The sequence below is a fragment of the Balaenoptera ricei genome, chromosome 12 (genome assembly GCF_028023285.1).
Source record: "Balaenoptera ricei isolate mBalRic1 chromosome 12, mBalRic1.hap2, whole genome shotgun sequence".
Taxonomy (NCBI): Eukaryota; Metazoa; Chordata; class Mammalia; order Artiodactyla; family Balaenopteridae; genus Balaenoptera; species Balaenoptera ricei.
In genome coordinates, this window is record NC_082650.1 from 87,827,448 (window position 1) to 87,846,028 (window position 18,581).

At 38.3% G+C, this 18,581-nt stretch overlaps 1 protein-coding gene across 2 annotated transcripts in view; it reads right to left on the reverse strand.

Annotated features, from left to right (window-relative positions):
* The window catches only part of COL19A1 (collagen type XIX alpha 1 chain), a 373,303-nt gene that overhangs the window by 328,890 nt on the left and 25,832 nt on the right, over positions 1–18,581 (reverse strand). For both annotated transcript variants that reach the window (XM_059942115.1, XM_059942114.1), the window contains exon 4: positions 18,193–18,292. In XM_059942115.1, coding sequence (XP_059798098.1) covers positions 18,193–18,292 — 100 coding nt within the window. The remainder of the gene's footprint in view (positions 1–18,192; positions 18,293–18,581) is intronic.

The window sequence follows — 18,581 nt, forward strand, 5'->3', positions numbered from 1 at the left end:
GGTACATGACTCTTTTTGAATTATGGTTTTCTCAGGGTATATGACCAGTAGTGGGATTGCTGGGTCATATAGTAGTTCTATTTTTAGTTTTTTAAGGAACCTCCATACTGTTCTCCATAGTGGCCGTATCAATTTACATTCCCACCAACAGTGCAAGAGGGGTCCCTTTTCTCCACACCCTCTCCAGCATTTATTGTTTGTAGATTTTTTGATGATGGCCATTCTGACCAGTGTGAGGTGATACCTCGTTGTAGTTTTGATTGCATTTCTCTAGTGATTAGTGATGTTGAGCATCCTTTCATGTGTTTGTTGGCAATCAAACTGGACAGCTACATGTAAAAGAATGAAATTAGAACACTCCCTAACACCATACACAAAAATAAACTCAAAATGGATTCAAGACCTAAATGTAAGGCCAGGCACTATAAAACTCTTAGAGGAAAACATAGGCAGAACACTCTATGACATAAATCACAGCAAGATCCTTTTTGACCCACCTCCTAGAGAAATGGAAAGAAAGACAAAAATAAACAAATGGGACCTAATGAAACTTAAAAGCTTTTGCACAGCAAAGGAAACCATAAACAAGATGAAAAGACAACCCTCAGAATGGGAGAAAATATTTGCAAACAAAGCAACTGACAAAGGATTAATCTCCAAAATATACAAGCAGCTCATGCAGCTCAATATCAAAAAAACAAACAACCCAATCCAAAAATGGGCAGAAGGCCTAAACAGACATTTCTCCAAAGAAGATACACAGATTGCCATTTGTTTATTTTTATTTTTGTTCCCCTTCCCTGAAGAAGCACAACCAGAAAGTTATTGCTAAGACTGATGGCAAAGAACATACTGCCTGTGTTTTCTTCCAGAAATTTTATGGTTTCAGGTCTCATATTCAAGTCTTTAATCCACTTTGAGTTGATTTTTGTGTATGTAATGAGGTAGTGGTCATTTCATTCTTTGGCACATGGCTGTCCAGTTTTCTCAACACTAATTATTGAAGGGATTATCCTTCTCCATTGTATATCCTTTGCTCCTGTAGGTGAGACTCCATTTTTATAATTTCCTTTAGTTCATTAGACAGCTTCCTTTTATTTGAACATAATTTAAATAGCTGATTTAAAGTCTTTACCTAGTGAGTCCAATAACTAGATTTCCTCAGTAACAGTTTCTATTAACTGCTCTTTTCTCTGTGTGTGGGCCATACTTTGTTTCTTTGCACATCTTGTAATTTTTTGATTGAAAAGTAGAAATTTTAGATAATATAATGTGGCAACTCTGGGAATCAGATTATTCTCCACCCATCAGTGGTTTGCTGTTGTTGCTGTTTGTTATTTTTATCATAATTGTTGCTGCCGTTGTTTGTTTCCTTAGTCACTTTCCTGAACTAATTTTGTAAAGTGTGCTTTCTTTGTCATGTGTGACCACTGGAGTCTCTGCTCAGTTAGTTTAGTGGTCAGCTAATGATTGAACAGTTAAGTGCCTTTGACCTATAAGCATCCAAGCCTCTGCTGAGACACTATGTGCATGTTCTAGAATGGCTTCAATGCTCAAGCAGGCAGTTTACAACTCTCCTTAGCCTTCTCTTTTTGCTTGTGCAGAGTTTCAAAGTTGGCCAGGGCAATGAGCGTAGGGCCTTTTTGGAGGTTTCCTGGGTTTCCACAAATCCCTGTGCCTACACATAGGTGTAGATAGCACAAATACGCTGGAGGTTTCTAATGCTTTCTATGGGCATCTCCTCCCCCAACTTTTCCTTTTAAATGTTTTTGGTCATCTTCTCATTTGTCCCAATTGTAATTGCTGTCTTGGGTAGCTGCAATGTTAAACAATTACTATTGATTATTTTCAACAAATGCCAGGGGAAGAAGGCTGTACTTATTGAGTGAGCTGAGTCAGGTCAAATAAAGACAAGCCCTGTGAGTTGCAGTTTCCAAGGAACTACCAGTCAGGTAAAATAATGACAACTTTCTAGAAATAGGGTTTTTGTTGACCTCTAAACCCATTCTCCTCCCTTCAATGGCTGCTAGGCTGCTAGTTTGCACTTGTGATTATAAAGCTGTTGGTTTTCAAGTCAACCATTGTGGGAGAGAGTGGGATGTGAATAGGACAAGTTTAAAATGCCACAAAGCTAGCTACTCTTACCAAGAGTCAGTCTTTTTCTTGAATAAACACCCATTAATTGTTGCAAGCCCTTGGTTAATTTCCAGAGTCCTGAAATATTGATTTTGACTGTTTCTCCTGTGTTCTTACTGTTTTTATGGATGGGTACATTTTCTGGGCTTCTTACTTTGCCATTCCTTCTGACATCATCAGTAATATCTTCTTGGATCTTCCAGTTCAGCCTGACTGCAAGCTTAATGCAGCTCAGTGACCTGAGTGAACATCTCATGAAGCAGAACCATGTGGATAAATCCTGTGCCTTTTTCTAACTCAGAAAATCATGAGAAATAATAAATTGTTGTTTTAAGCCACTAAGTTTTGCAGTGGTTTGTTACGAAGCAAAAAATAATGAAAACACCTTTTTCCTCACTTTCTACTTAGGATTATAGTCATATAGGTACCTGTCACATTGCATCATGAAATTGCGAGCTCTTTGAAGGCAAAGACAACATTTAATCTATCTTTGTATCACCCACAAAGCCTAAGTACAGTGCCAACAGGGCAGTCTATAACTATTTGTTAAATGAGTGGAGTGAGCGATCCAGCAAATGAAACATTTTGATATAAGTCTTTAATACTTCATAAATAAAACTAAATATAATTATTTTTAAAAATTAAAAATGTAACTCAAAAATTGAAAATATTTTATATTCCATGAAAGGTTTCTTCTGTGACAAAAATAATAAAACAAAATAATGTTATTAATATTAATAATGTTTATAATAAACATAGTCTTAAAATAATACATTGAAATAAATTTAGTTATGTTTAAAGAAAAATTATTTTTTCTTAGTCTAAGTTTATAATGGAAGAAAATCCTTATAATTACTATATTTCCCTTTCAGAAATTGATATTCTGCTTTCGAGGCCAAAAATGATTTTGCTTGCCTAGACTGTAATTTCTGAAGAAAAAGTTTTGTATTTTAAAAATAATACATTACAAAATATATCTACTCTTACAGACTATGTTTTTTGTTTATATCACACAAGCACAAACACTTAACGTGACACAGAATAATTTCTCTGCAGCTTGCCAAAGTTTCTATTATAAAAGACGCCATATTGGATTACTGGTCTGTTACCAGAGAGATATAATGACAGCTTGCAGTGTCTAAGATATCCATGCTTGAGTATTTTTGAATGGAGTGTAATTTCCTATAAGAAATTCTATCCATTGCTTATTCAGTGATACTCCCATTAAGAAAAATACTGTTGAGACTTACTTGCCAAAGTCATTCATAGGTATATTGGGCTAGAAATTCTCAATGGGATATTTTCTACCGTCCCTCCATTTTATACACATTGTACCTAGTTCAAGGCTGTAAATGAGAAGTTCATCCACAGAAATTAATATTAACCTACATTTGAAGAGCTCAAAGTTTAGTGAAATATAAGTATAGTTAATCCTTTATTTCCCATTGTCTACTTTTCTTCACATTAATAAAAGTCACCTAAATATTCATGGACAGGTGAGAGCAGAGGTATGCCAAAGTAACAAAATGTTCAATCTAAAATCAATTTTTACAAGATATGACTAAGTAAAAGTCATAGAGAGCCAAAATAAAGTCATTCCAAATTACCCACAGGAGCCCAAGAAACTTACTGCCTCTGTAGTCCTCCTTACACTAGCCCCCTGAGAGTTCTAGATATAATCTGGAGTGTCTCTGAAGCCTTGTAATTCACATATTTTAGACTCTTTTGAACCTGTAATTTATTTCAATGTTAAGAAAAATCTAAAATTTAGTTTTCAACTGCTCTCTGATATTCTCTATGTATAGCAGCCCTCAGTTCAATCGTAAAGTAGAAGGAAATGCTATAAAACTATAGAGGAAGTGGTGGAGAATCAAAAGTGGGGCTCCTTATAATGACCAGCTATGGAAGAATGCCCAGATCTGAGACTTTGACCTCAATACAAAATTTCATAAAGATCTTTACATTACAGTGCTTCCCTCTTGGTATTAAAATTAAAAAGTTTTTATGCAATCAGCATAAATTGTAAGAGTGATCTTTTTTTTTTTTTTTGAAAGCACTACTATTTTCAGTTTAGGAAAAAATAATCCTAACTTTTAAAACAACCTATAAATTAACCTTATATTCTTCAAGGACAGAGATGAGGGAGAATTAACACTAAAAACATTATTGTTGCTACTATGGGAGGTTAAAAATAAGTCACAAAATCTACAAGTCCCAGCCTATAGCCTTCATAATAAGTCACTGAACTATTAAGATGAGAAACTTCAAATGAAAATACACTTTTTCCAATACTTTCTCCACATGCTTCAAACAGAATATTTAATTACAAAGTACTAGTAACTATATTTGTGGAGTCAGATAAAAATTAACGTCTTATTAACCATAAGAGATTTACTGTATAGGACTCTAAGAATGGATTGTATTTGTCTAAATAGCATAATAACTACATTCTCTAGATCTTTTTTCCCACTTGACTAACGAAAAATACTTTCCTGGTCAGAATTTATTTAAAATCATTAGAAAATACAAGGATTTCCCTGGTGGTCCAGTGGTTAAGAATCCACACTTCCACTGCAGGGGGCATGGGTTCAATCCCTGGTCAAGGAACTAAGATCCCACATGCCACGTGGTACAGCCAAAAAACAAATAAATAAATAAAAGCAATAGAAAATACAAATAAAATGATGATGTCTATAAGGCATCTATATTACAGGAAAGATCTTGGCCTACGATGAAGTATTTAATCACTCTGTGTGTGTATACTTGTTATTAAACATTCAATGGAACTCTGCATCTACTGTCTTTTGTATATGCGGTATGGACTCAGAGATACTCACATTCTCCCTAACTATGAAGTACTTTCACTGACAAGCCAAAACACTTACTACTCTACTATGAGAGAGCTTTCTTCCTCTCTGGAAAATGCATTTTATAAACACAAGCTCTGTTACCATTAAAATAGTCCCTAGAAACCAGTCACGCATTACTAACAAATTGTCTAATAATTAATTCTCTCCTTGGAAAGCAAAGAACAGGGAATCTATGGGGATTGTTGTAAAGCATGGAAGTTTAAATGGGGAAGACACAGGGAAGGGGGAATAAGTCCAGAGCAGGAAGCACCCCTAAGTCAGCCAGACCAAGATGAGATGCCACGGTTGTGAGCCCTGGGCAGCAAACCTGTCCCGTGAAGGCACTTAAAGTTTGGGAGGAAGGTTCCAAAAAGAAGGAGGGGGAAAGGGGAGAGGCAACCAATATAAACCTTGACTATTCCCCTTACCTGTACTGTGGACTCACACACCTAAATTCCTACTTGTCATCTCTACTTGGATGTTAAAGGCATGTCTCAATAAATAACTGAAATTGAACTTTTTGCTTCCTACCAAACACATCCCTTTACAAGGACTCCACATCTCAGTAAAAGACATGACCATTCACCCAGGTGCTCCAGCCAAATACCTAAAAGTCATACCTGATTCTTGCCTTTCCTTTATGAACTCCAATCCCATCCAACTCATCGGCAAGTCTTACTGTTTCTACCACCGAATGGATCCCGACTCTGTCTACTTCTCTCCAGCTCCACCTTCACTCCCCATCCCAAGCTGCCACGTCTCGCCCCGGACGCTTGTTACACGCCCTGGTCGCGCTCCCTCTTTTCCCTCCCTTGAAGTATAGCCTGCACACAGCGGTTAGAATGAGCTTTTTAAGTGAAAATCAGACCAGGTGCCTCCCTTACGTATCACCTTCCTACAGGGCCCCGCGGCTCCTAGAATGAAACGCACATCACTGATCACGGCTCACAAGGCCTAGTGCTCTGACCCCTGCCTTAGTCTGCCACATCGTGTCCTATTCCAGTCTGTGTGGCACCCACGCTCCAGTGGCAGTGACCTGAATTTTGTTCCTTGAACACCTCATTCTATTGAGGTCTTGGGCCTTTGTACTTCCTGATTCCTTCCTGGGAAAGTTGTTCCCAGGAGTCGTCACATGGACGCTTCTCCTCACTATTCAGGTCTCAGCTCTAATGTCCCTTCTCTGAAAGGTCTATAGTAATACAACACTTGCTCTGTTTTATTTCCTTCATAGGTTTATAAAAGCCCAAGTTTTTAAAAAAATGTATTAGTTTACACATGTATTGCCTGTTCCCAACCACTAAAATGTGATTTCCGTGACAACAGGGGCTCTGCCAGACCTGTTGCTCTAAATCAAGCATCTAGACCAGTCCCTGGCATATAGGAGGTGCTCATAAAAATGTGTTCCAGTCATGGAAAATCCATGATGATGCCTATGACCGGTCCTGGTAGATATCAAACACTTGTGTTCAGTATGAAGTCTGTGTCACTCTGCACAATGCCTTAAAAGTCAAGGCCTTATGAGACTGGGCTATATCACATTCATCATGAAAAAAGCAGAAGGAAAAACCAAGCCCTATGCAAGTCTGAAGCAGGTTAATCAAAACATTTGACACAAAACAATTCCAGGAACAAATACAACCAGTATTCTTACTTTCAAAAAGACGTTTAAAATCTCTACAGACTGTAGCAAAACAGAATCTCTGCTCCAAGAAGATTTCTCCAAAAGTGTCTTTGAGCAGAAGTCTTCCCATCCTTGGAAATGTTTCCGTTATAAGAAACCACACATGACAATCTCCTGTAGTCCTACACTCCTAAAGCTGAAGGGGAACTTAACAGTGATTTAGAGCAGCCATCTCCCTGGGTAAATGAGAAATTAAAGCCACAGAAGTTAAATAACTGCCTCTGTTAAATAACAGAGGTCAGGATGGGACTTGAACTCGGGACTCTTAGTTCCGAGGTCAGATTTTTCCAGTATATCAAGTTGCTTGTGTCCTCTGGGCTAAAGATAAAGTTTCCCTCATCGTTACTGACCTGACTTAAAAGTAATGCTTTGGGACTGTAAGGGAGAAAAAACTGTTTTCTGAGTACTGCGTGGGGCAGGGTCGGTGTAAATAAATATAAAATATTAACGTCAAGAAATGAAAAAATAATTAAAATGTTTGACATCATACTATAATATTAACAACAACAGTAAATCACATTTTGGGCTCCGAGCAAAGGATTCATGATGACATTTGCTCATCCTAGGTGACTAGTAGCCCTGAGGGGTAGATTATTACAGTTCCTTCTTCTAATGATATTTTGAGCACAGATCAGGAAGTATCACAAACCACATAGTAATATCTTTAAAATGGGGATAGTGTCTGTTGGGTTTTAGGAAAGAAATGTATGCTATAGAAGGTGATAACCAATCAGGAATATTTGCCCTGTATTCCTTAGAGATCACTTATTAGAGAAAAAAAAAATAGGATTTTTCACCAAACATTTCCTTTAAAATGAGTACAATTTGGGGAATGTAGTGAAAAATATGAGAACAGTGTATATACTAATAACTATGTAATGTGAAGAAAAGTATGAAGGGTTCTGATAAAAACTGCCTCCGTTTTTATCCTACTGGCGAGAAGTTATATGTTGGGATTTTAATGCCTAAGGAAGAACATCAATAGAATGGTTACCTAACTAAAAAGACAGGTAATTCCCTGAGATGTGAAAATAATGATCATAAATGTGACTCTTTCAAGTGATTATGGAAAGAAAGAGAACCCTTAGCACTGACCCTGGCCCAGGGGTCAGTGGAAGCTTCCATCCCATTCACCCCCTGAGCTGTGGAATCCATGACTAACATAGCTATACACAAAGTTACCTTAATGAAGGGGAGGTGTCTAGTCTCTCGGGGACAGAACAATGTCAACTGAACAAATAATGGACATTCCTGGCTGTCCAATTAATGAGAAACCAATAAGCACTGCCTTAAGAGGATAAACTTTGCTTTTCCACACTCCCTTCCAGATAGGGAGCACGGCAAGCACGGCAAAGCCAGGGAAAGTCATAAAACTTAAAAATAATGCACTCTTGGACTTCCCTGGTGGCTCAGTGGTTAAGAATCCACCTGCCAATGCAGGGGACTCAGGTTCGAACCCTGGTCTAGGAAGATCCCACATACCATGAAGCAACTAAGCCCATGCGCCACAACTACTGAGCCTGCAAGCCACAACTATTGAGCCCACGTGCCAAAACTACTGAAGTCGCGTGCCTGGAGCACGTGCTCTGCAACAAGAGAAGCCACTGCAATAAGAAGCCTGCACACAGCAACAAAGACCCAACGCAGCCAAAAAAATTAATTAATTAATTTAAAAAAATAATAGTAATGCACTCTTTTAAAGTAAGTACATGCAAGTATTTATTGCTAAAGTTGTTTTATGGGGAGATGGAATTAGGGAGTGGATCTCATTTTTTCCCCACTATGCCCTAGTAGTGTGTCAAGAAAAATAAAGACCATAATGAAGCTCATAAATTTGTTTACTCCTTAGTATATTAAGCAATTGGCAACTTCATCGTACAACAAGTTCAATTTGATGTATTTGTTCAGTGTTCCTAAAAGAACCTTAGTTTGTCATGTGGCAAGTAATATCTCTGTTTCATGTATAGTAAAGTAAAGAACAAAACCAAACTACAGACTAAGAGAGGATTAGAAAGAAAAACCCATGACTACCAGTTTCTTTTCTGTTCTTTTACCTAACTAAATAATAAGGAATGTGAGGCAAGCGGTGCAATGTAAAAAGGAAAAAACAAAGATGAACAAACTTTCACTATTACAGTCCTTAGAGACTGAAAAACAAGATGACACAATTATTCTGGAGAAATTTCCTTTTGTAAGTGGTGTTCCAAAAACCAAGTGTGATATACACTTAGAGAACAAAATGTTTAAGAAGTTTAGTTACTAATTACAATGATTCCAGGGCTAATTCCACCAGCTCATAGCGCAAGCCTTGAAGCAAAGCCCTTTTTTTAAAAGTCTATTTTGGTAGAGCCGAAGTGAGTTTTCCAGATCATATTTAGCAAGACCAACCTTTATTTTTCTGCTTTAACGGCTAAATGGAAAAAAATCTATTTTTAAATATCAAGAACTGGCTTCCAAATTAATTCTTCCATTCTAAATAAGCGTGAGGCAGGCTTTATGAAGAACTTCCGTATTTACAAGTATCAGTGGGGCCTCTGACTTGCTGAATATCTTCCAGGAAGAGAAATCTGATACAAGTTACATTTCCTGAGAGTGAAGTGAGAGATGCTTGGAGTTTATAGTAAGTCATTTCTTGCCCAGCTGACATTCACCATCACCTGTCATGTTACAAGCAGTTTGGCTCGCAGGGCCTGAAGGGTTTGTCTGAAATGCCTTCACCCCGCCGTGGGGGGCTGGGGGAATGATGTCTGAGTTCCACAGTCGCAGAGACTCTGAAATCTTAGCCTTTCTGTGTTTGTCGGGGGATTCAGCCCCCGTAGGTTGCTAATGGGAAAACAAAGCTTGGATGGCTCTCTAATAATCTTATGCCTGTTACGATTAGCATTTGTTCATTGTGACGTTGTAAATGACTTCCCCTAGAAAATGAGCCCTCCTACTAGATGACATTCTGATAACAAAAATCGAGGATGGACCGGAGAAGCTGCTCTCCAGAAAGGTTTTTTCACTGTCCCCCACCCCCCAAAAAAGATAAAACAAATCCCGGGTCAAACCCCGCTCCACCCCCAAGAAGTCCTCTGAATTGTGAAGTGTCCTTCTGAGTCTGGGGGCTTGGCTTCTGCTTCAGGGTCAGCCCGGGAATCCCAGGTCGCTACCCAAAGCTGTGATTGTCCCAATGGCATATACTCAGCTTTTTTTGTTGTTGTTTCTAGAATGGAACGTTACTGCTCCCACACCTTCACGCTTTTGAACATGGCTTTCTTGTGGTATAAGTGATACACTCGGGTTTCTCTTCGGAGCCCAGAAATCTTTCACCTTTTACTTTCCATTTTTACATGAATAAAGTTCTAACCCCTTAGCCTGGCACGTAAGGCCTTTCAGAACAGCACCTCAGCTGCCCCTTCAGCTTCCTTCACCACCAGACAGTCTCTCCCCTCTGTGTACTAACCCCACGGGATTCCTCACCAGTCTGCAAATTACGTTGACCTTGAAAACCACCATGATGCCCCCTCCAGCTACCACCTGGCAAATTTGTGCTTATCCTTCAAGCCTTTTTTCACATCCCCTATGAAGCTTTTCCTGGTTCCTGGAAGGGTTCGTCCATTCTTCCAGAGTTCATCAGACCTCATATCTAAAGATTGCTACAAATTCCATAATTCCCAGACAGAAATAACTAGGACGCTGTCTTTATTTATTCTTAAATACTCAGTGCCTGGCACATAGTGAGTATTCAATGCCATTTGGGAATTGAGTGAAATACTTTGTTAGAATTTCTTCTTTCATTGGCATCAAAGCTGAACTTAGAAATAATGGTGACTATATCATGAAATATTTTTTCCTACATAGCTCTCCTAAGCAAAGGGAATTTTATTTTCTTCTCATGGGTAAATTAGAAGAGAGCCATTGTCTGTGAAGATAGTAGAGAGGATTGCCTAGTATCCGTATCGATGAGCTTTAGAGCCCCACAGAGGAAGGAGTGCCAAGAGTTAGTTGTTAAATACACTGTGAGAGGGAATTCCCTGGCGGTCCAGTGGTTAGGACTCAGCACTTTCACTGCCGTGGCCCCGGGTTCAATCCCTAGTTGGGAAACTAAGATCTTGCAAGCCGCATGGCACGGTCAAAAAAAAAAAAAAAAAATTACACTGTGAGGCTCTGTACCCAAGCAGCACTGCTTTGGAATCCACAGGATAGCTAGAGGGTCACTGAACCCATGCCACCACCCTCCAAAGCACACACACACAGAGCAACTTTGGCCTTGAAGGCTGAGGATAAGCCGCCTTGAGCAGAAGTTGGCTGGGTCCCAGGAAGAAGCGTTCTCATGGAGGGGACCCACAGCAAAGGCCGGGGTGACATGCACTGACAAGATTAGGACACAAGAGCAGAGGCAAACTAAGTGAAATAAGCCAGACACAGAAGGACAAGAATTGTATGATTCCACTGATACGAGGTCCCTAGAAGAGTCAAATCACACAGACAGAAGGCAGAAGGGTGGTTGTCAGGGGCTGGTTGTAGTGTTGACCAAAACGAGGCAATGAACAAGGCACTACCGAGCTGATGTGAGTGAGTCACATACAATAACATAAGCAGCTTTATGGCTACCATGCTTATTTTCTGATTAGCCTTGATGGCTAAGTTGAAATGATAATAAATTAATGATTTATTAGCTGACACTATTCTTCTTGGATTCACAGACATTTCAGAGTTTGTCAGTGAAATCATAATTGCATCTTCCTATCTGATTCTGTGTCTGAGAATGAGAATTAGACTATCCAATGCTATTTTATGAAACATGGAGTTCTGTCAATCCACAACAAAATCTGTAGAGTTGTTATAAAGCTATTCTTATGCACTAGTATAACACAACATCATCTATTACTACAGTCGATGCTCTGGTTAATTCATAAATTTAAGGTCGTGCTTAAATTTGGGTTTACAACCATTATAAAAGCAGCACATTTGCCCCCACTGAAGGTTAATAGCTAATTAATCCTCATAGCATTTTTATGGGGCAAATAAGATTAAAGATGACTGAAGTATGTGGTTCCATGCTTTCCTTCTTTTGTATATTCTGGAAACCTGCAGTGCACATTCCACAGATACATACACATAACCCGCACCCAAGCAAAACCTCTGCTGTCTCTTATAAGATTTGATTCATAGGATAAAAAGACAAGTGAAGAGAGAAAAAAATGTAATATATAATCCAACCATGGAAGTAGATTAATTAATGCCTGTCAAGCTGGCCTGAGTAATTACCAAAATAGGACACCTTAATTTTATTACTTTATGATGACATCTGCATTATTATGACTCCTAAGTAGGAGACTTAACTGGTACTTCACTTCTCTCAAGGTAAATGGCCTCAGGACATTTTAAGATAAGATAATTTACATGTAATTGGCCATAATAAAAAAGAGATCGGCTGTATAACACTGAACTTATAGTCAGCAATGACATATTATTCACTTAAACATTTGTTAAGATGGTAGATATGTTGAGCGATGTTTCCAAAATAAAATAAAACAAAATAACATAGATATGAATGTTGTAGAATCTATATACATAAGATCAATTACTGATACTTTTTACTTCTCCCTCCAAAATACTGAATTATATGAAATCTGAAGGAGGAAAATCACAACTTATTTTAAATTGTTGATAATATTAAATGTTTCCAAAACTGTTAAATGAAACTACTGAACTGGTAATATTTCATATTATGTTACATTTTAGAAGTATTGGAGGAGGTCATTGATAGGATTTGCCCACCAATTGACCTGTGAGCTGGACCCGGGCAACCAGAGGTTCCATACCCCCTCCCCTGTCCTTGGGATGTACTTTCTGCCCACCATTCCCACATTAGGAGTTGTTTCAAGGATGCAGCCTTGAGAGAGTAATGTGTAGCTGAGACCATATGGACAGTGTACATGACTGACCCCCATTAAGGCCTCTACATAAACTTCTATGATTCCGGCGTGTGGGTGCAGAGATTTACTGCTCTCGCCATGCCCAAGACAAGCCTTGTATGTATGTTCCCTTGCTCAGTAAACCTGCCACCTACCAATCTGGGGGGGCTCTGTCTCTTTCTTCGGTCTCTCCTTGCCCTCTGTGTACAGGGGCCAATTTCAGGTTTTACCAGGGGAACTCCCGTGGTTATGAACAAACAAGTAGCCATTTCAACCTAAAGCAATTTATTATTGGAACATATTAACATCTCTTAATTTTCTAGAAAAATATAAAAGAGGTTCTTGTGGTAGAGAAGTAAATATTTCCGTGCATTCTTAAAACTGCATAATACTCTTAAAATTCTTTTCTATCTAATATATAAAATTTGGCTAAATTGAATTAAAAAGAATGAAATGATGCCATTTGCAGCAACATGGATGGACCTAGACATTATCATACTAAATGAAGTCAGAAAAAGAAAGACAAATACCATACGATATCACTTATATGTGGAATCTAAAATATGACACAAATGAACATATCTACAAAAGAGAAACAGACTCACAGACATAGAGAACAGACTTGTGGTTGCCAAGGCGGAGGAGGGGTGAGGGAGGGATGGATTGGGAGTTTGGGGTGAGCAGATGCAAACTATTATATGTAGAATAGATAAACAACAAGATCCTTCTGTATAGCACAGGGAACAATATTCAATATCCTGTGATAAACCATAATGGAAAAGGATATGAAAAAGAATGTATATATGTATAATTGAATCACTCTGCTGTACAGCAGAAGTTAACACAACATTGTAAATCAACTATACTTCAATAAAATAAATGTTAAAAATAAAAATAAAATAAAACTTGGCTAAATTGTATGATTTTAAAATTTTAAGGCTTCCCTGGTGGTGCAGTGGTTAAGAATCTGCCTGCCAATGCAGGAGATATGGGTTTGAGCCGTGGTCCGGGAAGATCCCACATGCCGCAGAGCAACTAAGCCCGTGGGCCACAACTACTGAGCCCACGCTCTAGAGCCTGCGAGCCACAACTACTGAGCCTGCGTGCTCAGACAGTGTAGCTTTTCTGAGAGGAGCTGTGGGCTTTGAGTCCTGTAGCCTATGCTCGAATGATAGGAGGGACACAGCTCAGTTTCTTCTTGGGTCAAGGCAAGAGCAAAGTGTAGCTTTTCCTTGCACTGTGTATCTCTCCAGCAAGCTTCAGGAAGGCAAGATGAGACCTACACTTTTCCACCAGTGCAATCCCAGAGCTTAATAAAGTTCTCAGTCCATAGTAAGCTCAGTAAATGTTGAATAGAAGGGTGAGCTCTGGACTAGACTGAATTCATTTCAGTGACTTATTGAATGCTACCTCTTATTCACCCTAAGTGGAACAGAAAATTCCAGGAACCCCTAAAATACTTATACAGTAAGCCACAACTTTTATTTGTAATTGTTACAAGTTTTCAGTTAAAAACACAAAACTTAACAAAATTTTTAAGTATAATATCCAATGCTACTAAAGAAGTTGGGTAATATGCAGAAGAGATGGATAAAACAATGATGGAACATAATCAGAAGTATATTACCAAGATGTCTAAAAATGAACTTGTAATTCTACTTTGAAAAAATCAATCTTACGAATTTTTTTGGCTCAACAAACGTTTACTGAATGAAGGGACACGTGAAAAATAAACAAAGGAGGTGATGAGTAAGTGGTGAGTCTTAACTGGTCTCTCTAGCCAGAAAAACAGAGGGAACAACTTTCCTGTATGTGGTAGTGTTATTTATAATAATAAAAAGCTGACGGTAGTGTGAAGGTCCATGTAGAAAAGACATGCCCACGGGGTGAATCATTCAACAGGAGCAAAGACCAGGGCTAATGATGCTGTGATACACACAGCAGCTTTCCCCATATTTAGGAATATTTCCAAGGGAACTGTTAAGGTCCAGAGAACTTTAAAATCTCCTACAAAACGCTATACATCTTCTAAATATTTAGAAGGATTGCTGAGGTTTATTATGTATTACAAAACACAAATGAAAAGGGCTTCTACCAGCTCTTTTCTTCCATGTAAAGCCATGAAACTAAAGAGCCCTTTGCTTCCAGAAAGCAACCACCAGTTTAATGAAAGGGACAGAGAGACGACTCCTCTTCAATGGAGATTTATTTGTTTGTAACAAAAGCAAAGGGGACCATATCTATCAGCTATGCCACTGGTTCTAGCTACACTATCCAAGCTCATAAAATCTTAGTAATCTGTGTTGATTATTTTTTCGCACATAGTCTCATTTCCCCCCATTCTTGGGAACTGCTTCAGCTGCAAAAGCCACCCACTCACACGTGTCATCCTAAATCAGAGACGCTACAGACTAGACTACAGACTACAGCCCTCCCTTCCCCCCTCTTTTCATGAATGGGCCGCGAATGGGCCATAGCACGCCAATCTGCTGAACTCAACAGGGCCTCAGAAGCCTTCTCAACACAGTATTCCAGATAGACATAGAACCTGAGAGATAAGGCTCTTTACCATCCTTGAATTCAATAATAAGTCAGGAATTCACTTTTCTGTGACATTTTAAATTTATTTATTCAACTACTAACACACTTTTATTTAAAAACCTGTTTATATACAAGCAACCAGTGAAACATAAGAATTATGTTATACCAAGAAAATAAGGTGCTCCATACCATATGTATGTTCTGTGTATGTTTTCTCTCAAAACTTCACCATTTTGCCCTGATCATTGCCAAAAGACAATTTAAAGATAATCAGAGTATGATCATCTGGGATATTGCTCTCAATCTGTAGAGAAATAATTATTTCTTTCACATAACCAGAGATACTTGTAGATACAAGAAGCTGAGAAAATTTCCTCTAAAAAGATGCTAATTCTAGAAAACTGGTTAGCATGCCACCCAGAATCTTTTAAAGCACCCAAATACTTACCATTTGCTATCCTAAGGAATACTAAAGAATGGACATGAAGAGAAAAGAAAACCAAACATAGAAACCTTGTCAGATGTTCCCTGAGCCTGTGCCACCTTTTTGGGTACAACAGTGTTGATCTGAAGGACCCTTGCAAGAGCTGCCTTTGGGTCCTCACATTAAGCCAGGCTCAAGGCACTAAGTGTGCCCAGTGGGTACCTGACCAACAACTCATGAGATCTCTCCCCTCATAAACCTCACCTGGAAGGTGCCAGAACAATAAAAACAAGCTCAGGCACAGAAAGAGTCCCAATTTCCATATAAACTAGCATCTGCCTTTTCCCATGCTGATTCTGCAAGATGGCTCATTTACAAATATATAAATAGCTGCAACTTTACTCCAGTCTCATTGAAGAATCAGAATGGCATCATGTGAGAGAAGCATCCTAGCATCCTTGGCTCACGGAGCGAAATGTAAGTGGAGCTGGGCCAAGCTACTTGACACTCGCTAGTCAGCTTAACCAGATCCCCTCCAGTTTCCTGCAGTGGAGGGACCGGGTTCTGCTGACAGAGCCTGAGACTTCATGCACATCAATTGCCCGGCACTCACACCGTGATTTAGAGCCAGAGGTCGGAAAATAAATTTCAAGTAGTACCTAATATTTATTATCATACGTATTCAAAAGAGAATGGCAATGTCTAAATGTGGCAGGAAGTTTTCCAATGTAGCTACTTAAAATTCGCTACGTCTTCTTATACACAGGCTCAATGAATTTTCAAAGATTGTCTCTCCAGTACTCTAGCCACCTGGCCAGACTTAGAGGGGTTTAAATCATCAGGAAAAGGGCGAGAGAGAAAATACATTTTAATTTTTGGAAGGGAATTTATTGCCTTGCTTAAATTCATTAATTAAAGTTATCTGCTGGTAGTTAAGAAACATCTAAACCAATATATATGAAATATAGATGAGATACATGTTGACTTTTCTTTGCTGCATATGAATACCCAAATAGGAAGCTGTCAAGCCCTGAGGGTTTAATGCCTGCATGTGAAGCCACCTTCAGGCTTAAGACGCCCACAATAGCATAGGTCTGTACAGTGACATCTGCTGAAGTTCTCCACCAGACAAATCGCCCATTACATCCCCTGGTATCAAATTACCCTCTTCCTTAGCCCTCTGATTTCTTAGCAATTACTGAGCAGTTTACTTTTAAGGAACCATATCATTAAACTAAAAGTATCTAAAGTATCACAAAATAGAAAGTTTAAAAGAAACTTTGCTCAGGGAGTTAGGAACTTGGTTTATACAGTGCACCTAAGGATAGGCAACGAGATAATTAATGCTATTTCCCTTTGAGAATTTCAATGCTGAGATTCTCAACAACCCTGTCTGGTAACTTAAATATTAGAATACCCATCAGGAAGTGAAAACATCCATGTATGTTTTCACACAAAAACATCTGTGTTGCATATTAAATCAAACAGAATTTGACGCTTTATTCATTGCAGTGTATTCACACCCTGGAATGTTCATCTTGGACTCAAAGGCTGAATATCAGGACCATATACGGTATATTTGCCTCCCTGATGACTCAAGCTTTCTGAATTACTATTGATCCATCCTCCAATTACATATAGCCAACCATATGGGGAATTATTATTGCCTTGTATAATTGCTGACAAATTGTCAGTATTTAAATGGCAAGTCATTATTCTTAATCTCATATTTATCAGAAGAAAAAGTATAGTAAAGATAACAAACCAACAATTAAAAAAAAACCCTTCAGTAAATTCATTTTGAAATGAAATGAGTAACAAGACCAAAAACAAAGCTTTTCTTTACTATATACTCTATACAATATATAAAATGAATATACAATAAGGGTTAAGTTCTTTTATTTTAATTTACCATGGAGCTTATCTATATGCATGAAGCATGTGGAAATAAATATAATAAATATCACTCTTTTGTCTCTAAGTCTACATTGTGTCTTATGTTTAAAATTCACATTTTAAAATCTAATTTTGGTTATGTCTATTTAAACATAAATAATATTTCTTCAAAAACAAATTTACTTACTATTCTGTAAAGATTATGCCTCTATCTATACATGTAAATTTACGCTATAGAACAAGATCAGTTTGTAAAGATTACTAAAAACCACAAAGAATCAAACAACACATTTACCACAGCTTTCAAGTGATTGTGTTACTGTCAACAAGACTTTTTATTTTTAAACAAATTATTTGGAATCTCTTTAGAAAGTAGTTTATGTTGTATTATTAAAATGTAGAGAAAGGGCTTCCCTGGTGGCGCAGTGGTTAAGAATCCACCTGCCAATGCAGGGGACATGGGTTTGATCCCTGGCCCAGGAAGATCTCACATGCCACGGAGCAACTAAGACCGTGCGCCACCACTACTGAGCCCACGAGCCACAACTACTGAAGCCCACGCACCTAGAGCCCGTGCTCCGCAACAAGAGAAGCAACCGCATTGAGAAGTCCTTGCAACGCAATGAAGAGTAGACCTCTCTCGCCGCAACTAGAGAAAGCCCGCACGCAGCAACGAAGACCCAATGCAGCCAAAAATAAATAAATTAAATAAAAATAAATAAATTTTTTAAAGATGTAGAGAAAAATTATTATTTTACTTACATGGTGTCTCTAATAAGAAGTGAACTTCCCAATTTGAAGCAAGTTTTATCACCTTCACAAAACACACGTCTCAGAGAAAAGCGCTCTCCTAGGTCAAAACCTGAGAAATGTGACAAATGACTTAATCCAGCAGTTTTATTAAATTTAGTAAATTCACAGAGATACCGACTTTTAAATAGGATTTTTTGTAGTCCTTATCTGTAGACTGACTTATTTCAAGTTAAATCTGCTCTTTGTGGGATCAGCAACATTTCTTGATTTCTTTTTCCTCTGTTTAGGATATAGGAGGATGAAATACATGTCAAAAGATTCAAGTATTAATTTTCTTTGGCCTAGGAATTATTCTAAATAAGTAATCAGAGTAGTTTATTGTAGCAGCTCTGATAGCT